This window comes from Dasypus novemcinctus, chromosome 24 (assembly GCF_030445035.2).
Source record: "Dasypus novemcinctus isolate mDasNov1 chromosome 24, mDasNov1.1.hap2, whole genome shotgun sequence".
Lineage (NCBI taxonomy): Eukaryota > Metazoa > Chordata > Mammalia > Cingulata > Dasypodidae > Dasypus > Dasypus novemcinctus.
Window position 1 is genome coordinate 3,986,390 of NC_080696.1, and position 24,846 is coordinate 4,011,235.

Below are 24,846 nucleotides of genomic sequence, written 5' to 3' on the forward strand. Positions count from 1 at the left end.
GGGACCTGGAGCAGGAAGGGGAGGAACAGAAGCTCCTGCTTCTAGGAGAAGCCCTGGCCCAGGAATCCTCCCAGACTGCGCTCCACCGGGGAAGTGGTCCGAGTCTGCCCTTGGCTCCTGGCCCTGGGACAAGCCCTGGAGGTTTCTGCCTGGGTAGGAAACTCTGTGGGGTGGGGGGTGTGGAGCCCTGGCTTGAGGCCGCAACCCTTCCTTACACTCGGGACTCTGCTCAGCCCTGTGCCCCGGGCCAATCGCTCCCTCTCTCGGTGTCAGTTTCCCAATTTTACACGTCCTCCCCCAGCCGCCCCAGTGTCGGGGCTCATCGCACCAGCTGCTGCCTGGCAGCCTCCCCGGCCACCGTTGCTCCCCTTGGCAGGGCAGCGCCACGCTGCTGAATGTTCCCTCCTTGCTGCCCGGGCCCTCTTCTGTTCTGGTGCTCGGGTAGGAGTGGGCGGGGAGAGTCTCTGGCAAGACCAAGCTCCACCCAGGGACCCACAGGTGTGAGCGGCCGGCTCCAAGGCTCTGCTCCTATCACAGATTCAGGGACCGAGTGCGCCCGTAGGCCCTGGCCGGCTTGGCTGAACAGGGAGACTCTGCGTGCAGGGCAGTAATGCCCGCTGGTCACTGCAGGGCACACGTGGGTGATGCATCCACGGCTCTGCTCGCAGGCACCGGCCAACACCGTGTGCCACCAGCCCTCCCCGTGCTTCCCTGGTCCCGTGGACCTTGGGGGCACCTGGAACACTGCCAGGTGGGGGGGCCATGCTGCTGATGGGCTTGGTGGGCTTGGAGAGCCTGGAGAAGCTGGGGGTGAAGAGGGTGGGGGTAGGCTACCTGATATCTGGCCACCTCCCCACGGCCAAGGTGCCTGGGTGACACCCACAGAGGACAGCCAGGAGCAGGGCACCTGGAGGCAGGCAGGGGAGTGTGGCCGACGACAAGGCCAGGCGCCCCCTCCTCTTCCTCTTTGGCCTCCCGGCCCCTGTGTTTGCAGTTAGGACCCCTGAACTGGATGTCCAGCCTGTCCCCAGCTGGGGTAGGAGCGGACGTGAGGGAGCCCAGGGAACCAGCCCTGCGGCGGCTTGCTCGGTCGGTAGAGGTGGGGTCTGGCTGTGGATGAGGGGTCGGTCCAGCTCTGGACGAGGGGTCGGTCCCGCTTGGGACGAGGGGTCGGTCCCACTTGGGACGAGGGGTCGGTCCGGCAGCAGACGAGGGATCGGTCTCACAAGGGGTTGCGCGGTTCGGCTGACGGGGTCGCCCGGAGAAGCAGGCGACGAAGGGGTCGCCCGGAGAAGCAGGCGACGAACTGGGGACAAGGGAGGCCAGGCCCTTGTCGGGGGCTCTCAGGACTGGAGGGCGCACGGCAGAAGAACTACCGCGGAGACAAGGTAAACACGCAAGTCCAACTTTATTGAGGGAGAGGCAAGAGTTTTATAGGGGCTGGGGTAGGCTGATTGGTCGAAGCCACGCCCTGTTCTGATTAGTTGCCGGTGAAAGGTCAGTGGGCGGTACTGGACGGGGGAGGGGTGGTGGTTAGGGATTGGCTGTCGCTGTTGCTGGGGGAAGGGGCAGGGTTTAGGGATTGGTGGCTGCTGTTGCTGGGGTGGAGGGCAGACTTGAGTTTCCCGCCCACGCCTGGCTGTTGCTGCTGTCGGGGGAAGGGAAAAGGGCGGGCTGGATTTTTCCGCCCACGCCTGGCTGTTGCTGCTGTCGGGGGAGGGGAAAAGGGCAGACTGGAATTTTCCGCCCTGCGCCTGTGCAGGGAGAAGGAAGAAGAAGGGTGCCGCCCCACAGGCATCGTGTGGCGCCATCCGGGAGGAGGGGCAGCCGCGGAAGCACGGCTGCCGAGAAGGGGAGACCCGAGGGCACTCTGCGCCCATGCCGAGCTTCCTTCAGGGGTGGTGGTGAGTCCGACCAGCCACCCTATTATGGGGGCAGTGGCTTGGCCTACCGCGGCCGCTCCCCCGCCAGGCCAGCAAACCACGCTTCAGCCCGAGGGGTGACCGCACAGCCCCACTACCAGGGCGGAATGAGAGTTGGGGGACAATGACTGGTAACACAGCAGCCCTCTGGCAATCAGTGACTCTTTCCCTTTTAGAGGTGAGCATCCAGCACCAGCAGCTCACGATGACCGCTGGAGCTAGAGACTCTCTTATTGACAGAGAAAGTGCTTTCGAGACCAATATTTCCTCATGAACGTGCACGATGAGAGTGTTGGCCTTCCCCGATCACCCAGACGGAAGGGGCCTCTCGGCCCTCACCTGGGGCAGGCGGGAGGCTGGTGCAGGCTCCTGGGCTCTGTGCTGAGCCAGGGCTTCCACCTTTAGCTCCCGGTCATGGGGAAGCCAGGCTAGAGCCCACGGGGAGCTCAGGACACGACCTGCCACCCCCGACAGGGAGCCGCTCAGCGATTGAACGTGCCATGAGGGGAATCGGGGCAAGACTGTGGTCGTTGGTCCCAGCAGGCCGTGACTTGCACCCTCTCCCGACAGGACCTGTCCACACCCCCGTGACATCAGCAAAGCCCGAGCTGTGGACCGATGGACGCAGCCCTCCCAGGGTACGAGAGCTCGAAGTGCTCAGAGCCAAACTCCTCCTGAGGCCAGGCAGCGGCCACACGGCGGGGAGTGTGGACCTCAGACCGCACGGCCCGACTTCCCCTCGACCTGCAGGAAAGGGCGCGCGGGGTTTCTGGCCGCCAGGAAGCAGCACTCTTGTCTTGGCATCGAGAGCTCCCGCGTGCTGCCACAGGCCCCGGGCAGCAAGGAGAGCCCACGGGGAGCCCGCGCAGAGGCGGGGCCTGCGGGGATTTTCCGGGGGAAGGACGTGCACAGGGAATGGCACGGCAGTTGGAAGCACTCGTTCACAGGGGGCAGTGGTGTGGACACCAAGGAGGCCCAGCTGGAGCCCGGGACGCTGCAGCTCAAACCCCGTCCCCGCCTCAGGGAAAGGAATTCTGGTGCCAGGGATGAGGATGGCAAAGCAGGAACTCCAAGGTCAAGCGTGGACCGTGAGGCCTGAGGGGCACTGAGGAGGCCGGGTCTGCCTGTCCTTGCACTGGAGCCAAGAGTCCTCCTCGTTTGCTCCTCTGGCCCTTTGCATTCCACATTCTCAGCTGTGTTCTCCTTCTTGCCCTACCTACTGCTGCTGTCACCCTATCGTTTGCCCTTGAAAACGACAAGTTCCTATTTGGTGTGCAAGCAAAGCCTCAGGCAAGAAGCGGGAAAGGTTCCTTCCTCCTCCAAAGTGGTGGGAAGTCGGCCGCTGCCTGCCCGGGCTCGGGAAATGGTCTTTGTGAATGGTCTAAGCCGGACAGTCCTGGGAGCTCTCGGCTCCCGCCGGGTGGAACACCACAACGCACTGAAACGCTCTCTGCTGTGGGTGCCCGTGTTGACTTCAGGAACCCGGGCAGGGGCAGCTGGCTCTTGTCGCTTCTCCCTTCTAAAATCAACGGATGGCTCTGCAGGATTTCTCCTTCGATTGAGCACTGCGAGAGCCTGTATCTCATTTTGATGAACACAGGAAATGCAAGAACCAAACTCAACTCCCAGGCTATAGTGGAAACAAGAATTTAATAATAAAACCCTCACATCGAACATCTCCTAAGGACAAAGGTAGGTATTGCCCCTCCCCTTTAGACAGATAGTCTTTGTTGCTGTTGAGTCTCAATCAAGTTCTTTGACCGTCTCCCGCAGATCCTCCCTCCGACTAGCCATGTTTGGAGCGGCAGGACAGGCCCAGGGGTGTGAGTGGAGTCTGGGAGTGTCCCAGACTGGCTGCTGGGGAGGGAAGCGCCTGCCTGGCCTGGTCCACGGTGGCTGGGGTCAGCAGAATGACTCGGCCAGGCAGACCTGGAAGGGAAGGGGGCCCTGAGGCTGTGGGGCCGCTGGGGCCAGTTACGGTTTCCCCTTTCGGAACCTGGGTCCCTTCCGCCGACTCCCTCGAAAGGCTGAGAGAGCTCTCCCCTTGACCTCCGCATCCAGGGGCGTGGTCTTCCTCAGGAGAAGAAACCGATAATCGGGCGAGGGCGCCATGGCGTAATACACGTTGGCGTCGTCCGGGATCTCCAGCGCTGGGGGGGGCGCAGATGGGGGGTCAGCCGTGCTCCGGGGCACAGACGAACCCCACCCTCTGTGTCCCCACGAGAGCTGGCCTCACCCGGGCACCCGACTTCCCCAGTTCAACTCCTGGACCACAGAGGAGCCGCCTGAACGACACCCTGAATGACCAGGGAAGACTGCAGAGGCACAGCTGAAAGCGGGGTCCCTTGATCCAAAAGCGACTCTGACTCCCACCTGCCAGCCTCAGCGTGGAGCTGCCACGAGGTCGTCTCCTCCCCCAAGCACCCCTGCCGCCTCCCTGCTGGGGATCGCGGCGCTGAAACTGGCCTTCTCAAGCCCAGTGCACGCCCCTGAGCCCAGCGCTCCCCGGGCCAGACTGCCAAGCCCGCCAAGGGCAGCCCCCCACCGAGGCCTCCTGAGCGGGGTCTCGTACCTTCAGCCTGGGGCCGTGCTGCCCCCACCGACCCCTGTGCCCCCGCCCTCTCCACTCGCCCCCGACTCACTGCCATCTCCTGAGAGGATCTGCACCAGCTGGTAGTCCGCGGGCTGCTCCCCAGCCAGCTCCTGCTCTTCCAGGGCCTTGCGGATCACGGCTGGAGCCTTGTCTTGGTCGGTCACCTGCGGTAGGTCAACGACAGGCCTCAGGACATGGGTCCTGGAGCCAGCTCCCCACGGCGCAGCTGCCAGAGACCCTGAGGAGGCCCCTCTGCTTGGGGCTGGGTCTACAGGGGCCTCCACATCTTCTCTTGCTCCCCCGGGGACACTCCAGGCACTGAGGGCTCTTTCCCAGTCATTCCTAACCCTCTCTCCTACAAGAACCTGCACCTCTGTCTGGAGGGTGTTTCTAAGGGAGGGTCCAAATCCCCTGCCCTGCAGGCTGAGCCCCGGCCCCTGGTCCTCAGCCTGCACAACTGCTAGGGGCTCCCAGAGCCCTGGGACAAAGGGTGGCCTCGCAGCAGAGGGTGGGGACTGTGGAGTGACCTCGGGGCCTCTCTCTGTCCCTCCTCCCTCCCCGTCACAGGAGAGGGCTCGCCCTCGGGGAGGGCCCCTGCCCTGCCCCTGCCCCTCCAGGAGGCCTCCGCGGAGCACTGAACCCCAGGCAGAACACACACGTCCAGTCCAAGCTCAGATGTTTGTCCGAGACGAGGCTGGAAGACACCCTACGGCCCCACAGGAGGCCCTGGGCTCCAGGAGGCAGCTGTGCTCAGCAAGGTCTAGAGCGCAGCTGCCTTGAGCACGAGGGCCCGGGTGCAGGCAGGGCTCTGGCCAAGGGCCACTCAGTGACAGCTTAGAACAAGCACGGCAGCTCCTGGCCACAAGAGAAGTGCAGCCCGTTCGGCTGGGCACCGCCGCAGCGCTGCAGACTCTGGGCCGTGGAGCAGGGGTGGTTCCATCTGCACGTCCATCCGGGATCTGGGCTCTGCTCACACCTTCACAGCCACCTCCCTGGGGCAGACCCCGTCCTCCCCTCTGGGTCACGGCAGCAGCCCCTCACTGGCCGGTGTCTCCACCCACCACCTCACCGTCCACTCGGGGGCCAAAGCTCTCCTGCTGTCCCTGCTCTGCTCTGACCCTTCAGGGGCTCCTGAGAAAGTCACGCTCCATCTGGCAGCTCAAGGGCCTGATGGGACCTGGCTTCCAACGCCTCTCTGACCCCAGCCCTTCCCCTGACCCCTGCTCCTATAGCCCTGGCCTCGCGGCTGCTCCTCGGCCTGCCAAGCACACGCCACCTCGGGCCTGCCTGTGTCCACCGTCCTGAGCCCTGACCGCCGTCGCACACACGCTCTTCCTGCCCCTGGTCGTGGCCGTCTGTCCTTCCCCAGCCACTGGTAAGTCTGCTCCAGGGCGGCAGGTGGGGACCACGGCACCGCTCAGGTGCCTACGGCCTGAGCCACCGTGGCTCGGGAGGTGGCTGCTCGCCCGGCTCACCAGGATGCTCTGGACCTTGTGGCCGCTGTCCTCGGCCAGGGCAACACGGACGAAGCAGTGGTCGCCCACGTGCCGTTTGTCGCGCGGCCGTGAGTCACGGCGCTTTCGGCTGGTGCGGGTGGCCCTGGCTTGGATGGAGGAGGAAGAGGACGTTCCTCCCGATGCTGCCGTGACGGTGGAGCCGATCCGAGACGATGCGCAGGTCGATGGCCCCGGCTGTGGGGAACGGGAGGTCAGCAGAGGCCGGGAGCCTCAGGGCAGCCCGGGCTGCTCGAGAAGCTCCAGGAGGCTCTAGAAGGTCTGGACGAGGCAACGGGTCTCCACCTCTCGTGGACACGGGGAGGGCCCAGCAGGCACAGGAGGGGCGGCGGGAGGGCGAGGGCCCCAGGGAGCAGGGCTGGGCAGTCACCTTCGCTTCCTGGCTGTCCTGGGCCTCCGGGACGTGGTCCAGGTGGATTTCCACCGCAGAGCCGGAGGAGCCAGCCACGTGCGGGTGAGGAGAATCCGCGCCATCCCCGCCGCTGAGGTCAGGGCCACGCTGGAGCTGGACGCTGGAGTGGGTGGTGCGGCTGCCGCTGGACTCAGCGTCGGGGCCCTGGCGGCTGGATGGAGGCTCGGCTTACCTTGGGGGCCTCCCCTGGCATGCCTGCCCACCTCTGCCCTGCTAAATCTGCACACGGCTAAGTCCTAGGTCCATCAAGAGGAGCCAGCGGGCCCCGACTGCCCCAGAGCTCACGCCGCACCACCCCGTTGCCCGGAGGAGGAAAGAGGCCCAGGGAGGGGGCGACTCTCGCAGCCCCAGGGCAGGTCGGGAGTGGAGCTGGGATCCCAGCGCTCAGTGGCAGGCAGCCCCCCCAGCCCACGCTCAGCCTGGAGCTCCCCTGAGCCCACCCTCGCCTGCCCCGCGAGGGGAACTCACTCTCCGCTCCAAGGCTCGCTGCCTTCCGGGGGCTGTTGGGCCTGGAAGCTCTCACTGGCCGCCTCGGGGGGTGGCTCCCACTCATGAGACAGGAGGACGCTACAGGAGAGGGGGCGCCGTCAGGCTCCCGGGGTCCACACAGCAGTTGGCATCCGCGTGTCCCAGCCTCATCGGGCAGCAGGGCCTACGCGGGCCCAGGAGCCACCAGGGCGCTCCCACCCCCACCGGGGCCTGGTGCCCCCCTGGCCTCACCTGTCCTTCTGGCCGAGCTGCTCCACGGCCTCAAACCAGGCCCTGAAGTGCCCGTCGGGCACAAGGCGGTCGTAGCAGCAGCGCGCCTGCAGCTTCTGCAGCTCGGCCACCAGCTGCTCTTCCTGTGGTCAGAGGGAGGAGGAGGCACTGTTGAGGCCCGGGTGGGCTTGCCTGGTGGGCCGGGGCCCGGGGCCCCTGGGTTCCCAGCCCTCCCCTGCCTTCCGTGCTCTACCTGCCCTCAGGGCTGAGCTCACACAGCTCCTCCTCCAGGAAGTCGGCCTTCCACCAGGTGAACCTCCACCCTTCCGAGGGACGAGGGACGGGACGGCCCTGTCTTCTCTCCTCCAACTCCCCAGCAGTCTTCCAGGAAGCTGCCTACAGCCCGGGGGGGGGCCCTGCCAGGAGGCTCTCACTGTTGAGCCCCCACCCCCAGCCCCACCCCGCACTGCTGCCCGCAGCTGCTCACCTTCCTCCTTTTCTTCAAATTCACCATGGTCCCCTGGAAGGCAGAGAGGTCCCATCCGTCACCACATTGCCATGCCCATCACCCCTGAGTCCTTGTCACGCAGCACAACTGCGGGTTCAATGGGCACAGGGCAGCCCAGACCAGGCAAGGATGCAGGCAGGCTTGTGGGCGCAGGAGTGGGGCCGCCAGGGGAGCCCCAGGCCCGCCCGGCCCAGCCTCTGACCATAGTGGACACATGCCCCGGGACCAGCCTGCGCTCACTCTGCTGCTACAAGACCACGGCCCCAAGCTCCAGGGCGCCCGGGAGGCTCTTGGGAGATGCAGTGTGCCCACTGCTCAGTGCTCGGGGCTCTGGCCAGCCTCTCCTCCCAAGCCTCAGGGACCCTTTCCCACGCGGCCCCGGCACCCCGGCTCACTCACATCCAGAAACTCCGGCATGGCAGGTCCACCAGCGAAAACCGAGTGAGGAATGTCCCCAGCCATGGGACAGTGCCCTGGATGGCACCCTGTGGCGTGGAGTGGGTGGTGATGAGCGCAGGCACATGGGGACCCCCACACCCCGCCCTGACCACCCGCAGGCTCAGACTCCTAGGACCACCCAGCATCACCCCGGCACTCGCTTAGGCACCCAGCTGTCACCCCGAAGTTCCCCGCCCGGCCTCCAAGGACACCAACCTCCCCTGAAGTCCCCTCCCAGCACTGGCGTTTCTTCCATGCCAAGCCCACACCTGCCCCACCCAGTCCCCCAGCCCCGGCTCTTCCAGGCTCTTGCTCTGACTTGCTGCCACTAGTCCCCGAGGATTCCCTCGGCTCCCGGCCCTCAAGCTTCCAGGGGAACAGACATGGAAGGGAGGCTGCCCGGGCTCAGAGGCCCAGGAGGGATGGCTGGGAGGAGGGCCCCTCCCTGACTTGCAGGCCACCCGCCCTGGCCCCCTGGCAGGAGCCACCCCCACCCCCTCCTGCTGCTGCTGCTGCTGCTTCTGGGCTCTGTTGGGGTTTGCGTCCAGGGTGGCAAACTCGGGGTTCCAGTCCTGTCAGGATTGAGCGGCTCAGGGTCAGTGTCCCCGGGGCCATGGACCCCTGGACCAAGTGGGCAGGTGGAAATCTGCTGCCACCCCGTGCCGGAGGTGCCCTGGGGGCCTGGTGCAAGCGGCCTGGCCTCCCTGAGCCGGTGTGGACATCTGGGACGTGACCACAAAGACCTGACCCCTTCTTGGGAGTCCAGAGGCCTCGGGGGTGCACGCCAGCGGCACAGATGCTCTGGGAATCCCGCTCGCCTGCTCGGAGTCCTGGGAACGCTCGGCCACGCTCCTTTTCTCCCGTCAACCCCGCCACCTGGCTGTGAGGGCGGTGCTGCTGGATGCTCGTGCTTCCATTCCGCCGGGGGCCCAAGGAAGGATGCGCTCGGGGTGCCGAGGACGGGTGTCTCCCTCCAGCTGGAGGCCTCGTCTGCGCTGACGCCGCCCCACAGCCCACCACTGCCAACAGCTGTCCGCTTCTCCCGGCCTCTGCGCGTGGGTGTGCGAGGGGCCTCGTGTCGCCCCAGCCGTGGAGCTGCAGGATGGGCTGTCCTGGGAGGCCTAGTTGAGCAGATCCTGCCTGCCCCAACCCACAGGATGGAAAACCCAAAGGCCACACCAGGCCCGCACACAGGCGCTCCCTGCCGGGGGTCCACTCGGCATGTTCTGTCAGCAGGGGCACCGCGTCCTCCAGCTGCATGGCTGGACATTGCAGCACTGGACATCGAAGTTGTGCTGCGTCTTCTAGGTGGAAGCTTCTAGTTTCAGTCAGAAAGGACCCACCGTGGTTTCCCGTCTCCCAAAGACTTCTCCTAGCTCTCGGGACAAGCCATTCATAACGAGGGGCAGTTCTGAGACCCCCACGTGGATGGAGACTTCTCAACCTGCTGGTTCATCATCTCCTCCTGGAACATCCCAGCACCCCCCTGACCGCGTCCAATCACCAACCCCGGCCTATGGCCCGGCAGCTGCCCCCAACCTGCCCACGAACCAGGCAGAGCCCTCATCATCTTCCTCCAGAAGAGGCCAGACAGGATGTTTGCAAAGAAACACCCAGGGAAACAGTCACAAGCCCCCCTCCTCAGCCCTGGCCCCCCGCCTGCTCTTCACCTGGGAGATCAGCTCACTGCGCTGGGAGGAGTTGCTCTCAGTGAAGAAAATCTCAGACAGTGTCTGAAAGAGGTGGAAGCTGTCCCTGGGGGAGGGCAAGAAGGAAGGAGAAAGGTGGGAGTGGGTGGGAGTGTCCCGGGGACAGCCCACTTGGTCGTAGCCGGGTCCTGGGACCTGGACTGCCTGGGTGGGTGGTGCTGAGACTGGGCAGCTCTGAGCACTGCAGGACAGTGTGGGCTTGGGAGCTGAGCTCTCAGGTGGGCACCGCGGGGGCCCCCATCCTAGCTGATGAGCGGCTGGTGTCGACATGGGAGCTGTCCCCTGGACAGAGCGGGCTGCTGACCAGCACACCCTGGCCGTGCTCTCATCTGGCTTGACTCCGTGCGTGACCGCGGCCGGCACCAGTGGTGATGCCCGACAGCTGACCTCAGGTCCTGGCGAGACCTGGCGCCCCAGCCCACCCGGCCCCTGCCCGGGTCCCGCGGCCTCCAGGCTCCCTGCAGGGCCATGCCCAGCCTCCCACGGGGCCCCTGGTCCCCCCCGCGCCCCTGGAGAGAAGCCTGCCCACCTGGAAACTTCCCCCCATGTCTTTTTCTGGTGGCCAATCGCGTGCCTGTTGAGAGCAGAGAGGATGGCACGGGCTGAGGAGAAGTTGCGGAGGGTTCGGCACTCCTGGGGAGGGAGAAAGAATGGGCCGTGAGGGGTGGTCTGAGCGTGACCTGCTCCCACGCCAGCCCTCTCGTCTGACCTCCCCCTCTGGATGAGAGACCCCCACAGAGGCCCTGAGGGCGAGCTGGGGCCCCAGAGCGGGACCCCCAAGCTCCACCTGAGGAAGAGCCTGGGGGGACGTGAGGAGGAAGGAGGGCTGTGCTCCAGGCAGGGCAGGGCCCGGAGGCCGAGAGCCCACCAGAGCGCAGGGGGTCCAGGAGTCCAGAGAGGGCCCGGCACGCACCCTGGCCACCTCGATCCAGTGCTCCACCACCCTGGCCTTGTCTGCGGCCTTCATGCTGGGGTCCCCGAGGCAGGTGGCCATGACGCAGTCGGCCACGCGGTTGACCTGGCTGATGACGGCGTGCACGGTGGGCGCCACGTGCTCCTTGCCCTTCTGGTGGCGCTGGGACCAGATGGAGCCCAGGCAGTGGTGGGGCACCACCTTCTTGAACAGCTCCTGGGGAGGAGGGCAAGTCAGCCAGTTACGCCCGCCCCCAGCTCAGATCCCGCAGGCCCTCGGGACCCTAGCCGGGGTCATCGTCACAGCAGTGCGTGTGGCAGGGACGGGTAGTGTCCTAGGTCCCCTCTCCAGAGGCGCAGTGCGGCTTGAGCTCAAGAAACTCGCCCAGGGAACAAGGCTGGCAGGGGACCAGGGCTTGGACCCAGATCCCAGGATTCGGGATCAGGGTGGGGAGGGCTGGGGTGGCAGGTCCTGGGAGGAAGGTCCCCCCAGCGCCCCGCTGCCGAGCCCAGCTGCTCACCACATCCATGAGCGACAGCTGCTCTGCCACCAGCTCGGGAGGGAAGGCCAGGAGCTCAGGCTTCTGCTCACGCAGACCGTCCCAGCAGGTCCCGGGCCAGGGGCAGGAAGGCTGTGGGGGGGCAGCCCGCCCTGCTGCTGAGCTGAGCTCTGGCCGTGGCTCAGGTGCTGCTGACAGACTTTGCTCCCCCTCGAGAGCCGCTGCTCCTGAAGGAGCCTGAACCGGCTGCAGCTCCAGAGTGGGCACTGGCGCGACCTGTGCAGGTGGCACTGGAGGTGGCGGTGGGACCGCCTCCCCCTCACCAACTTCTGGTGCGGATGGGGCTGCTCCTGCAGATGGGGCCGGCTCTGCCTCCGTAGGGGGCACTGGCGCTCCCTCCACAGGTGGCAGTGCAGGTGGCCCAGAGGCCTCTTCCAGCCCGCAAGCCGGCGCTTCTGCTGCTGGAGGAGCAGGCTCTCCCTCGAGAGCGGGCAGTGCCGATCCGTGGAGCGGTGGTGAGGCAGGTTGAGCTAGACTTGCCCCCGGCTCTGCAGCTCCTGCTCCTGATGGTGCTGCAGCTGCCCGCGGCTCCTAGGCAGGTGCTCCGGCTGACCGGGTCAGACAGTCGCGCTCTAGGGAGGGCACGGGCCCCATCTCTGTGGGGGGCAGCTGTGGTGGTGCTGGAGCCACCTGCAGCTCAGGAGCTGGCGCCCCGGCGCAGAATACGTCAGGCTCTATTTGCACGGGAGGCACTGGAACCACCTCGCCAGCTGGCATTCCGGGTGGTGATGGAGCCGACTCTGGCTCTGGACCTGTGTCGGCCGCAGGGGTTGGAACTGGCACTGGCGGTCGCACTGGAGGCATCGGTGGCTCTGGAGCTGACAAAGGAGCTGGACAAGAGGCAGTTTCCCCACCATGAATGGCTCCGAGTGTCATTCCAAAACAGAGAAGATCCCACTACCTCTAGGGGAAGATCCTGCCCAGGAAAGTGCTCCCCGCCGCAGGCTCCCAGGGGACATGTCTGGGGCTCCATTGTGCTCGCAGCCCGAGGGCAGCCTCTGCTGGCTCCTGCCTCTGCGGTGCAATCCTGGCCCCCGGCCCACAAGCTCCCATGCCCCCACCCCGAGGCCCCCTCACCCTCTGGCTCTGCCTCCGTGGGCTCCGGGTGTCTCATCCAGGCAAGCAGAAGCACGACACGGAACTGCGGGCCAGAGCCCGGCAGGTGCTCCTGGGCGTGGGCCGCCAGCAGCTGGAGGCAGGGAGAGTCCGGAGGCTGCAGGAAGTCCTCCCAGTACTGGTCCATCCAGGTGCCCAGCAGGGTGCAGAGGGTGCTGAGGGCAGGGGGCAGCACGGTCAGATGCCGGCCTTGCCTTCTCACTGCACAGAAAGTCCACGAGGACAGCAAGGGCTCTGACTGGCCTGGCCACAACCCGGTGCTGACACACAGTGGGGGCTTCAGCAGCGGGTGAGTGTGGAGGGGACAGGGCCCGTCCTCCCGCCCCGAGCCCTCGCGGTCACCCCCAGGAGCGTCTGCCCGAGGACCTGCCTCATCTTCCGCCTGGTGTCGTGTGTGTCTCCCTTCCCACGGACACTGCCCCCCCGCCCCTGCCACCCCTGAAGGAGGCAGACAGGACTGAGGTCCCCGGCAGATTGGCAGCAGGTCGTTCACCACCTCCCGTAGGGGGTCTGCGTGAGGTGGTGTTTGGGGGCGTGGGGCCTGGGAGGGGGTGGAGGACAGGTGGGCTTCCTGGGGCCTCCTGTGCAGAAAGTGCCCCAGGACCCCACCCCCGCTTCCTTACTCCTTGGCAAGGGGAGGGGGAAGCCCTCTGGACTCAGCCTTCCATTGGACGGAGGACCCGTGGCCCCAGACCCCGCCTAGTCCTACCCAGACACCCACCACCCGACTCCCCACGATGGGGTCTGGGCACGAGAGCCCCTCGCCCTCACCCAAGGTGCACCTACGTTTTCACGTCAAGGCGTCCAGGAGGCTCACCCTTCCCACCGAGGTCACCTCCAAACCTAGGGGAGACCGTGAGGCTGTCACAGCTGCTGGCTGAGTGTCCCCCCTGCTGAAGATGGCTCGGCCTATTGCCGGCGGCCCCCCCTCCAAAGGCCCCCAGACGGCAGGCTCTTTGGTCTGCCGTGTCCGCTGCATGGAGCCAGGTGCCGAAGGGAGCACAAGCCCCGAGTAGACACGTGCCGGCTACCAGGGGAAGGGGGAGCCCCCAGCGGCACCTCCTCAGACCTGGGGGAGACCTGGAGCCCTCTGGCAGCCCACAGGGATCCCTGCTCTGACCACACCAAGGTCGGAGGCCCGAAAGGGCTCGCAGACCTCCCAGAGAAATGAGGAAACTGGGTGCGAAGGGAGCGAGGCCGAGAGCCTCTTCCCTGGGGAGAGGGAAGTCCTGCCCAGGAGCAGCCCAGTGCCTCCAGCCGCCCTGTCCAGAAGCCAGACTCGGGGCGGCCCTTCCCACGGACCCTCCCAGTCTGTCCTACACTCAGCCCTGGGGGCTGGTCCTCAGGGCGCCCCTTCCCAAGGAGGAAACTGAGGCCAGCGGGGGCAGTGGCGTTTCTGAGACGCCCAGAGCGTGGGGGGTGCAGCAGCCCAGGGGGCAGGTGGGGGCGGGCGCTCACCGGTGAAACAGCCAGTCCAGGACCTGCTCGGTGGAGGCGAACACGCCGTAGGTCTCCAGGAAGTTGCAGACGTAGCCGAGGTCACCCTCCTGCAAGGCGGGCACCAGGTGCTCCACCAGGTCCTCCCAGCGGCCGGCCTGGACCGTGCGCACGGCGCGGCTCTCCCCCCTCGCGAGGGCCCCCTCGTTCTTCCTCTGGGGTGGGACAGAGGGGGCAGTGTGGTCAGACGCAGCGTCTGGACCCAGCCAGGCATGGCCAGGGCCACCTGCTGCCCCGAGCCCTGAGCGACGTCCTGCGAGGGGCAGTGTGGGCCCTAGTGGAGAAAGGTCCTCGGCCTCCACACGGAACCGCAGCTGAGCCAGCACCTGAGAGGCGAGGCCCCTGGCCTGAAAGGACCGGTGCCTGGAGGGTCCTTGGGGAGAAAGGCCCCTGCAGGGCCGAGGGGCTGAGCAGACCCTGGGCAACTGCAGACCCTCCTGGTCAGGAGACCACCTTCTGGACTGCACCGTCCCGGGGCCAGAGCAACAAGGGGATGCCGTTGGCCACCCCGACCCCAGCTCAGGACAGGGAAGGGAAATGCCAGGGCCAGGGCCAGGGGATGAAGGGACGCTCCCCCCAAAGACAGCCGGTGGTCCCCCACCGCTGCCCCTCCACAAGGTCAGCTGGCCCTCGCTGGAGAAAGGGAGGTCTGCGTGTCCTCTGCCTGGCCGGCCCTTTCCTGGAGCCTCTGCCGGGGCCAGGAGGACCATTGCCTGGGGGCCTGCGGGCAGTGTCCAGGGCAGCAGAGCCGGCAGGGCCCAGGGACAGGACCTTCAGCTCCAGCAGCCCCGAAGGCCGAAACGCTGCTCTGAGCAGCCACCCTCCTGGGATCCTGGGCAGCCGAGGCAGGCCCAGCTCCTACCCGGGAAGGTCAAGGAGGCGGTTCTGGGAGAAGGCGAGAACCCTCCTTAGCAGGAGAGCTGGACGGATCGGAGCAGATGAGCAAGGACAGTCACGGAGATGCCACCGGGGACGGGGGCCCGAGGAGGGGACTGGCAAACATAGCAGCACGACGCGCACGTGTCTGCGGCACGCCCACCCTCCAGCCGGCCCTGATGGGAATCCTGCGCTAAAGACCCTCTCCTGCCCCTCTCTACGTGAGCAGTGACCTTCCCCCGTGTGTGCAGTGGCAGTGTGCTGGGTGACTGGGGGGGTCCCAGGTTCCTCGGGAAATAGGCTATGGGGCCACTTGGGTGGGAAAGACTGAAGAGCGCACAGGGGGGTGGGGTCAGGGTGGAACACGGCCCCGGAGTGCTCCCCGGCTGCCTCCGGCCCCATTCGGCACCTGCTCTCACCTGGAACCAGTTCATGCCCTGGCCGGGGCCCGGATGGACCATCACGTTCCTCAGAGAGCCGGTGTAGACCAGCCCCTCCTCCAGCTCCTTGCTGACCACCTGCGTGGAGCTCTGTGAACACAGCGCCCGGTGGCCGGGCCGAGGGGTGTCACCAGGAGGCCTGTCCTCCCCCGCAGGGGAAGCTGGCCCTCCATCGGGCCGGGACCCAGGGCAGGCCCAGGTGGGCTCTGCCTTCCCCCGAGCCCGGTGGAGAGAACAGGGGAGCTCGAGGCTCAGGATAGACATGGTCCACATGGATGTCCCCAAGCTGCCTCTTCCCACCCCTGCCTGTGACCTGGCAGGGGACAGGGAAGGCCCTCTGGGTCCCCAACCCTGACAGCTGCTCCTGCCCGCAGTGGTCCCCCTGTCCACGCCCCCACAGCCTGGGAAGAGGATGGACGTGGGGCTGCCCAGGAGGAGCACAGCAGTGGCCTGTGCTGAACCGGCTCCCCTGGGCCACCCCGTGTCACCTCTGGCTGCCTCCTGGGTGCCGATGGCCAGCGGCTCCATGGCTGATGCCTGAGCCAATGTCGGAAGCGATGGCAAAGGGATGCATTCCCACTTTGGTGGAGGCTGGAGCCTCCGGGTCGTGCAACGCAGCAGGAGAACATGTTGCTCTCTCGAGCGTCTCCTGCCAAGTGAGCTGGGAAGGGGCTGCCTGTGGAATCTGGGTGCCTGGTTACCAGGGTTCCAAGTTCTGTCACCGAGGAAGTGAGGTCACCTCCTGAGGTCATTTCCCCTGGGCCCTTCAACTGTCAGAAGCCCACCAAAGTCCCTCTTCATGGCTGTCTGTCCATGCCCTCTCCTGGAGCGCCTTGTTCCCTGGACGCCGTTCTGCCAACACGTCCCCCTCACAGCTCCCTGGGAGGGCTGCGGGCAGCTTGGGTCACTGCTCGGGGGAGACCCAGCTGGGTTCAGAGCCCGCTGCTCTGTCCTTTCTGTTTTGGGGAGCCCAGGGTAGTCACTGGGGCCCACCCCCAGTCTCCTCACCACACAGCGGGATCCATTCTAGCATCGGCTTCCTGGGACAGCGTCACGTCTGTGAGTCTTGGAGTCTGGTTTCACACAGAGCGAATGCCCACACTCAGACATGGGAGAAGCAGGAAGGGGATGAACAGAACCCCGAGTCCAACTCCACACTGCTGGGGGAGGGCCGTGTGGTCTGCGGAAACCCACTTGCCCTCCTGGGTTGCTGTCTCCGTCCGGCCCGTGATGAGGTGGAAAGGGGACCAAAGTCAGGCATGGCGGCTGTGCCACCAATCCTGCCAGAGGCTTCCCATTGCCTTGAGTATTTCTAACTCTAACTTGTCCACTTAAGAACTGCAGATAGAAGCAATCATTGAAAAAGAAAAAGCAAGCGCAATTGAATAAAACCGTACAACTCTCAATTAAATGGACTGGCTATGTCAAATTGTTGTTTATCGTACAATATGTTGCACAGTCTATTTGGTTCATCATAACACAATCCTGTGGCACTGGCCCTTTTATGTCTGGCCGGCTTCACTTCAAAGATTCTCCTCCAGGGTCATTCACGTTGTCTTCTTGTTGACAATTCATGTCTTCTTACTGCTGCCTACCTTTTCCTCGGGTGAAATCACCAGCTTCTTTGTCCACTCATCCATTGAAAGACACCTGGGTTGTTTCCAACTTCTGGCAATCGTGAAGAATGCCACTGCGAAAATCGACATGCAGATGTCTGTTCGTGTCACTGCTCTCAGTTCCTCTGGCTATAGACACAGTGGTGTTACTGCAGGGTCACAGGGCGAGTCTATTTTCAACTTCTTGAGGGACTGCAAAACAGTGGCTGGACCGTCCTGCATTGCCTCCAGCCAAGTGGGAAGAAGTGTTCCTATCTCTCCACAGCCTCTCCAGCACTTGGAGTTCTCTGGCTTTGGGAATAGTGGCCATTCTGATAGGTGGGAAATTATAAGTCCTTGTGGGTTTTGATTTGCATTGCCCTGATCAGAAGAGATCTTGAGCATTTTTTCCATGTGATTTTTTGCCATTTGTATTTCTTCTTTGGAGAAACATCTACTCAAGTCTGTTGCTCATTTTTAAACTGGATTGTTTCTCCTTTTATTGTTGAGATGTAAACATCTCATTCTAGATCCTGGATATTAGACCTTTACCAGACATGTGATTTCCAAATATCTTCCTCTATTGAGTCACCTGCCTTTTCACCCTTTTGACAAAGTCCTGTGAGATGCACAAGGGTTTAATTTTGCAGACGTCCCTTTTATCTTTTTTTTGGTCTTGTGGCCTGCACTTTGGGCATAAGGTCACAGAAACCATCACCTACTACAAGATCTTGAAGATGCTTCCCTATATTTTCTTCTAGGTCTTTCTTATCTGCTTTTCTATCTAGGTTTGATCCACTTTCAGTTGATTCTTGTGTTGGGAGTGAGATAGGGTCCTCTTTCATTCTTTTGGTCATAGATATCCAGTTCCCCCAGCACCATTCGTCAAAGAACCCATTATGTCCTGTTAACACGGTCTTGGTAGGTTTGTCAAAAGCCAGTTGACAGTAGAGGTGAGGGTGTTTTTCTGGATTCTCCATTCTATTCCACCGATAGATGTGTCTATCTCGATGCCGCTACCTTCCTGTTTTGACCACGGTAGCTTTATAATACCTTTGAAGGTCAGGCAGTGAAATTGTTCCCACGTCACTCCTCTTGTTCAGGATGCTTTTGGCTATTTGGATGCACTTTCCCTTCCAAATGAATCTAGTAATGGCCTTTTCTGATTCTGTAAAACGACTGTTGGAATTTTGGTCGGTACTGCATTGAATCTATAAATCGGTTTGGGAAAGATTGACATCCTCACGATATTTCTTCTTCCAGTCCATGAGCACATCACGGCTGCGGGTTTTCCACCTATGCCCATTATCATGTTCAGGAATTTTCCTTCTATTCCTATTGTTTGAAGTTTGTATCTGAAAAAGGACACTTGATTTTGTCCAATGCCTTTTCCACATCGATTGATCCTGGAGCAGCTGTTCCACCGGTGAGTGCCCGCCCCCACCCACCCCCTGGGTTGCTGCGCCCCCAACACACTGGGCATCTCAGAAACACCACTGCACCCGCTGGCCTCAGTTTCCTTCTTGGGAAGGGGGCGCCCTGAGGACCAGTCCCCAGGGCTGATTGTAGGACAGACTGGAAGGGTCCATGTGAAGTGCTGCCCCGAGCCTGGCTCCCGGACAAGGTGTCTTTCGAGAGCAGAGAGGATGGCGTGGCCTGAGGAGAAGTTACGGAGGGTTCGGCCCTCCTGGGGAGAGAGAAAGAATGGGCCGTGAGGGGAGGTCTGAGCGTGCCCTGCTCCTGCGCCAGCCCTCTCGGCTGTCCTCCCACTCTGGATGAGAGTCGGGGGGAGACCCAGCTGGGTTCAGAGCCTGCTGCTCTGCCCTTTCTGTTTTGGGGAGCCCAGGCTAGTCACTGGGGCCCACCCTCAGTCTCCTCAACACACAGCGGGATCCATTCTAACATCGGCTTCCTGGGACAGCGTCACGTCCACGGGGGGCGGACACCGTGAGCCCCGAGTCTGGGTTCACACGGAGCAAATGCACACACTCAGACACGGGGAAGCAGGAAGGGGACGGACGGAACCCTGAGGCCAACTCCACACAGGGCTGGTGAAGGGCCGCGCGGTCTGAGGAGACCCACTTGCGCTCCTGGGCTGCTGTCTCCATCTGGCAAATGAGACCAAAGTCAGACATGGCGGCTGTGCCACCAATCCTGCCAGAGGCTTCCCATTGCCCTGAGTATTTCTAACTCTATCTTGTCCACTTAAGAGTTGGAGGTAGAAGCAAACATTTAAAAAGAAAAAGCAAGCACAATTGAATAAAACCGTAATAAGTAAATGAAAAAATGGAAAAAATAAAGAGGGCACATCCAAACAACAACAACAACAAAAAACACCCCAGGTAAAACAGGTTTCCCTCTTAGGCCCCTAGGAAACATCTCAGGGTGCCATTAATCAATCACTCTGCAACCTGCCTTCCACAGGTAAGGTGAGGTGCGAGGGGCCACGGGGCCGATGGACCGAGCCTTAGCTGAGGGAAGACCCCAGAGGAGGACTGACCGAGCAGAAGGGATGGTGCGGGGGTCACCCTGGGGGTGCGGGGGGCGTGGGCGCTCCAAGGTGGGCAGCCCAGCGGCAGTTCGGGTGTGGAATGGGAAGACGCAGGGCAGTTCAGGGCCGGGGGAGGGTGGGGGGCATCCAGGCCGGGGGCGGGCTGGTTGCTACGCAACCGCTGAGCCTTGGTCCTGGAGCCTGAGGGGCGGCTGTGCCCCCGGACTGGCCTGCGAGGGTGACCTTGGAAATGCGCTTCCTCAGCTGTCCTCACTCAGGCAGCTCCGAAACCCTCCCCCCGAGCCGGCTTTCTGTCCCTCTGACTCAGGAGCTCACTCTTGAGTGTCCTGGGTGACGGCCTCCTGGGCCCTGCCTGCAGGAACAGGCGTGTCCCGAGCACACCCGGCAGGGGGCAGGGCCAGCCCCGGGCCCCATCTGGAGCTCCGGCTGCTCGTCTGAGGAAGGCGCGGAGAGCTCGACTTCTAACTGAGCGCCATCAGCCGCGGAGGCCCAGGGCGTGGTGAGCGCTGGAGACAGCTCGGAACGGAAAAACTGCTCACACTCCTCACCGCCCCGCCACCTCACTTGTTTTCCTCTTTCCCCTCCTTCGCCTATAAAATCCCTGGCAGGGGCTTGGGGCAGAGTCCCCCCTTCCTTGCTTGTCCACGCGCAGTAAACCGCCTTCTCCCTGAGAGACGTGTTGCTTCTCTGTGGGGCCGGGTCACAGCCATGCTGGGAACCCGTGGGAGTGGGTGGGCGTGGGTGAGCAGGGAAACGCAGGAGGGCTGGGCCCGGGAAGGCGCCCGAGTCCTTCTGATGCTCCAAGGACGCCCACGGAAGGCTCCAAGGCCAGCAGCAGCCACGCCGTTTATTTACTCACGTGTCCGGTGACGGCCGTGGGGCAGCGGCCACCCGTACATTGTGGACACAAAGCTTATCACGGGCCGGACAGCACCAAGGGGTCCTGCCGATGCACAGGGCAGTCGGGGGCATGTAGACTAGTAAGTGCTCAGCACTGAGCACACGCACGCGGGAGTCATGTGGGTTCCCAGAACAGTGCGGGGAGCAGGTGCGCAGGGCAACGACCGCTGCCCCTCAGGCCCTGAGCACTGTAGAGGAACCTTCCAGGGTGGACTGCAGGCCAATCCCACCCCACCCTTTCCAGCAAGCTGCACAAGTACCTCGCGGGAGGGGAAGCAGGCATTTCATGTCCGTACAAAAGAATGAAACAATAATCATCATTATAACATGTGAGTTTTAAAGAAGAATGAAATTAATGTGCTCGACAACAAACCACCTAAAGGATCATCCGCTGGTGAATGGGTAAACGTACGTGGTCTCTCCCACTGTGGAATATGAGGCAATGAAAGGGCACGAAGTCCTGGTAACTGCAGGGTCCACGGATGGGCCTTGAAAACTTTTGCAGGTGAACGAGGCCAGTCCCAGAAGACCTGTTGTCGGATTCTTCCATATGACCAGAGACAGGCGGCAGGTTAGAGCTCGCCTAGGACTGCGGGACCCGGGGAGTGGGAGTGACGGCGAGTGGGCTTGGGGTTTATTTTTTTTGGTTGATGAAAACATTCTGAAATTGATTGTGCGATGGTTGCACTGCTCTAAATATACTAAAAACCATTGAATTGCACACTTTAAATGGCTGCATTGTGTGATATCTAAATCAGATCTCAATAAAGCTGTCATAAAACAAACAAACAAAAAAGCTCCTCTTGGGAAGTAGCTGTGGCTCAAATGACTGGGCTCCCGCCTACCATATGGGAGGCCCTGGGTTTACTTCCCAGCGCCTCCTGGTGAAGGGAAGCCGGCCCGCGCCCACAGAGAGCTGATGGCCCACGTCCGTGGAGAGCTGGTGCAGCAAGATGACGCAACAAAGGGAGACAAGCAGACACAGAAGAACATGCAGCAAATGGACACAGAGAGCAGACAGTGAGCAAGTGGCAAGGGGGGGATAAATTTAAAATAATAAATTTAAAAAAATGAAACAACAACAACAAAAACTCCTCTTAAGAGAGGATGGGGTCCAAGACCTCTGGCCAACAGATTCTTGACAAAGGTGCGAAGTCTTTCAGTGGGGAAAGAATGGTCCTCAACAAGTGGTGCTGGGGAGACGGGAGAACCACGTGCAGAAGAAGGAAGGTGGACCCTGTGGCAGTTTTAGATTATTCATGAACCCCTCCCCCAGAAAAAGATCATGTCTGTGAACGGGTCTGTTCCTCTGGGTGCGATAGCTTTGAATGCATTAGATTGAGCTGACATGTCTGGATAAATCACCTGTTAAGATTAGGGCTTTGCTTCGACCATGCCAGTAGGGTGTGACTCAGGGCTGAGTCCCACCCCCTTGGTGGCTGATGCAAAGGGACACTCACTCGAGAAGAAGAAGAGAGGACTTGGTCAGTTTTGATCCTGGAGCCCTGGGGAGAGCTGAGCCGTTGGCCTGAGAGTTTGCAGCTGAAGAGAGCAGAGCAGCTGAGCCCGGTGCCAGCCCACAGCGGAGACTGGACGAAGCTGGGCCACGGTGCCCAAAGAGGAGGAGGAAGGAGAGACCAGGAGAGGTCGCGCGCCATCTTGCTTCTCCACGTGGCAAAAGACCTTGATGAGAAAGCAACCTTGATTTGGATGCTTCAGGGCCTTCTAACTGTAAGCTTTTACCCCAAATAAATGCCCTTTATAAAAACCATCAGATTTTGCATCGGCACCCCCTTTGGCTGACTAATACAGACCCCTACCTCATATCATATAAAATGTTAACTCAAAATGGACCAATGACATATAAATATAAGAGCTAAAAACCATAAAACTCTTAGAAGAAAATGGGAAAATCATCATGACCTGGGATTTGGCAACAGATTCAGATTTTATACCATAAGTATGAGCAATAAGTGAAAAAAAAATAGATAAACTGGACTTGATCAAAATTTAAAACTTTTGTGCTTCAAAGGACACTATAAAGAGAGTGAAGAAATAACCCACAAAATGGAAGAAATATTTGCAAATCATATCTGAGAGGGGTTTAATATACAAAAAAATATAAAGATTTATTACTATTCAACAACAAAAATAAACATCCTATTAAGAAAATGGGGCAAAGGATTTTGTATTAGTCAGTCAAAGGGGCGCTGATGCAAAATACCAGAAATGGGTTTGTTTTTTATAAAGAGTATTTATTTGGGTAGGAGCTTACAGATACCAGGCCATGAAGCATAAGTTCCTTCCCTCACCAAAGTCTATTCAGAGCAAGATGGCTGCCGACGTCTGCCAGGGTTCAGGCTTCCTGGGCTCCTCCCTTCCAGGGTCTTGCTTCTCTCTGGGCTCAGGGTTCCTCTCTTCCCAGGGCTTGCTTCTTCCTGGGCTCAGGGTTCCTCTCTTCCTGGGCTTGCTTCTCTTTCCTCTGTGAGCTTGCTTCCTGGGGCTCCAGCTTAAGGCTTCAGCATCAAACTCCAACATCAAAACCCCTCCACTCTGTCCTTAGCCGAGCCTTTTAGCTGTGAGTCTGCACCCCTTGGTGCAGGGGACTCAACACCCTAATGATGTGGCCCAATCAAAGCCCTAATTATAACTTAATCACACCCAGGTACAGACCAGATTACAGACATCATTCCTTATCTATTTTTGGAATTCATAGCCATATCAAACTGCTACAGACCTTCAATAGATATTCTCCAAAGAAGAAAAACAAATGGCCAATAAATACATGAAAAGACGTTACCCATCGTGAATCACCACAGAAATGCAAGTCAAAAGCACAATGAGGGAAGCGGATTTGGCTCAATGGATAGAGCGTCCGCCTACCACATGGGAGGTCCAGGGTTCAAACCCTGGCCCTCCTGACCTGCGTGGTGAGCCGGCTCGCACATAGTGCTGATGCACGCAAGGAGTGCCCTGCCACGCAGGGGTGTCCCCCATGTAGGGGAGCCCCATGCACAACGAGTGTGCCCCGTAAGGAGAGCCGCCCAGCGCGAAAGAAAGTGCAGCCTGCCCAGGAGTGGCGCCGCACACACGGAGAGATGACACAGCAAGATGACGCAGCAGAAAGAAACACAGATTTCCTGGTGCCGCTGACAAGAATGCAAGTGGACACAGAAGAACACACAGTGAATGGACACAGAGGACAGACACCTGGGGGGGTGGGCGGGGAAGGGGAGAGAAAAAATAAATCTTAAAAAAAAGCATAATGAGAGGCCACTTCACATCTATTAGGATGGCTATTATTAAAAAAAACACAATGGATGGTAAGAAGCGCTGGTGAGGGGCGTGGAGGCTGAATCCTCGCGTCAAGTGGCACAGCCACCGTGGAACAGAGCTGGGCAGCTCCTCAGAAAGGTCAGCACAGAGCGTGGGGCCCCCCGTTCCGCGCTAGGTATACACCCCGAGGAGTCGAAAGCAGGGGTGAGGATCGCTCCTCACGGACAGCGGCCACGGCAGCTGTATTTACAGCAGCCAAAGGTGGGGGCAGCCCGGGGGCCACCAACAGATGGCCAGCTGGACAAGGCACGGCGCAGGTGGGAGACTGTCTCCCAGCCGCAGAAAGGCTGATGCGCGTGACGCGCGGAGGGACCTTGGAGGCGTGACGCTGAGTGACGCAGCCCAGGCGCAAGGGACAGCTCTTGTCCGATCCCACTCACACGAAATGTCTAGAACGGGCAGGTGCACAGGGCAGGACGTGGGGCGGACGCGGCCAGGGACTGGGGAGGGCCGGCGGGGAGTTAGGGCTTAGTGGGCAGAGCTCGTGGTGATGGAGCAGTTTTGGTAACAGACAGGAAATGGCTGCACGCTGTGAAAGTCATGAATGCCACTGGCGCACTTAAAAATGGTTAAAATGATAAAGAAAAGTTTAAAACGGCAAATTTTATGTTATGTATGTTACCGCGACAATGTTTTTTTAAAGAAGGAGGAGTGACCTGCTTGTTGCTTTCTCTGTCCTGCTTTCTGGAATGCAGATGGGATGGCTGGAGCTCCAGTATCCTGCTGAGGAGAGTGGCGCAAAAACACAGGAAGGGTCTGGGACCGTGGCGATCGTAGCTGCCAGACCAGCCCCAGAGGCCAACAGACGCTCGAGGGAGTGGGAGATTCTCTTCTGTTTCACTTAAACCGCTGTTATTTTAGTTGTATGCCATTGCTTGTAGTCAAACTTACTTTAACATATCGCAGTAAAAAAAATGTCTGGAGCCAATTTCCCAGCCTCCCCCTGCTGTGGTGGTCTCATCTGAACAGCGAGCGCACAAGCAGGTCATCGGCGTGGCCTGTTGAGAAAGTGCCCCGTGGGTGGTGCAGCCTTAACGGACCCGGGCAGGCCGGCCTCTGGGGAGCTCCGGATTCCTGGCACGTCCTGCCCGTGGGCCCAGCGGGACCAGATCCCACCTCTGGCCTGCAGAGGGCCTGCCCCTGCCCCGTGGCCTTGGCACTGGACGGGCCGCAGCCGCCTCCCGGCCACCTCCAGGCTGCGCGGCCTCGGGCTCTGCGGAAGGCGGAAGCAGCCTCCGGGGCGGCAGAGCCCTGCGGGGCCAGGGGCCTCAGCCCGGCCTCCCCTCCAGTCTCCCTGGGGGCCGCCT

The 24,846-nt window shown here is 61.6% G+C and overlaps 3 protein-coding genes across 3 annotated transcripts; all 3 read right to left on the minus strand.

The window, feature by feature from the left end:
- Positions 1-3,553: 3,553 nt before the first annotated feature.
- LOC101428037 (ral guanine nucleotide dissociation stimulator-like) lies at positions 3,554-8,330 on the minus strand. Its single transcript, XM_058287517.2, has 8 exons — positions 8,048-8,330; positions 7,628-7,660; positions 7,162-7,283; positions 6,910-7,008; positions 6,400-6,592; positions 5,991-6,206; positions 4,565-4,679; positions 3,554-4,072 (listed from the first exon to the last, which is right to left on the minus strand). Exons 1-8 carry the CDS (start codon positions 8,108-8,110, stop codon positions 3,897-3,899), a joined length of 1,017 nt encoding a protein of 338 aa, XP_058143500.2. The 5' UTR covers positions 8,111-8,330; the 3' UTR covers positions 3,554-3,896.
- Positions 8,331-8,893: 563 nt separating this feature from the next.
- LOC139437575 (ral guanine nucleotide dissociation stimulator-like) lies at positions 8,894-11,237 on the minus strand. Its single transcript, XM_071211844.1, has 4 exons — positions 11,229-11,237; positions 10,709-10,924; positions 10,325-10,428; positions 8,894-9,841 (listed from the first exon to the last, which is right to left on the minus strand). The coding sequence occupies exons 1-4, from the start codon at positions 11,235-11,237 to the stop codon at positions 9,712-9,714; spliced, it is 459 nt and encodes a 152-aa protein (XP_071067945.1). The 3' UTR covers positions 8,894-9,711.
- A 52-nt stretch (positions 11,238-11,289) lies between these two features.
- LOC131275882 (ral guanine nucleotide dissociation stimulator-like) lies at positions 11,290-18,926 on the minus strand. The gene is made up of 6 exons (XM_058287518.2): positions 18,738-18,926; positions 15,176-15,286; positions 13,842-14,035; positions 13,170-13,226; positions 12,345-12,538; positions 11,290-12,097 (listed from the first exon to the last, which is right to left on the minus strand). The coding sequence occupies exons 1-6, from the start codon at positions 18,924-18,926 to the stop codon at positions 11,799-11,801; spliced, it is 1,044 nt and encodes a 347-aa protein (XP_058143501.1). The 3' UTR covers positions 11,290-11,798.
- Positions 18,927-24,846: the final 5,920 nt, after the last annotated feature.

Excerpts from the sequence above, each read along its gene's own strand:
- LOC101428037 (XM_058287517.2), bottom strand. The coding sequence starts at position 8,110 with ATGGCTGGGGACATTCCTCACTCGGTTTTCGCTGGTGGACCTGCCATG. Across the intron at positions 7,009-7,161 it reads CAGCTCGGCCAGAAGGACAG|CGTCCTCCTGTCTCATGAGT; the intron begins GTGAGGCCAGGG and ends CCTCTCCTGTAG. Across the intron at positions 6,207-6,399 it reads AGGACAGCCAGGAAGCGAAG|CCGGGGCCATCGACCTGCGC; the intron begins GTGACTGCCCAG and ends CGTTCCCCACAG.
- LOC139437575 (XM_071211844.1), bottom strand. Across the intron at positions 10,429-10,708 it reads ACTGGATCGAGGTGGCCAGG|GAGTGCCGAACCCTCCGCAA; the intron begins GTGCGTGCCGGG and ends CTCCCTCCCCAG. Across the intron at positions 9,842-10,324 it reads ACATGGGGGGAAGTTTCCAG|GGACAGCTTCCACCTCTTTC; the intron begins GTGGGCAGGCTT and ends GCCCTCCCCCAG.
- LOC131275882 (XM_058287518.2), bottom strand. The coding sequence starts at position 18,926 with ATGTCTGACTTTGGTCTCATTTGCCAGATGGAGACAGCAGCCCAGGAG. Across the intron at positions 13,227-13,841 it reads CTGGACTGGCTGTTTCACCG|GTTTGGAGGTGACCTCGGTG; the intron begins GTGAGCGCCCGC and ends GGTCTCCCCTAG. Across the intron at positions 12,539-13,169 it reads GGACGCCTTGACGTGAAAAC|CACCCTCTGCACCCTGCTGG; the intron begins GTAGGTGCACCT and ends CCCTGCCCTCAG.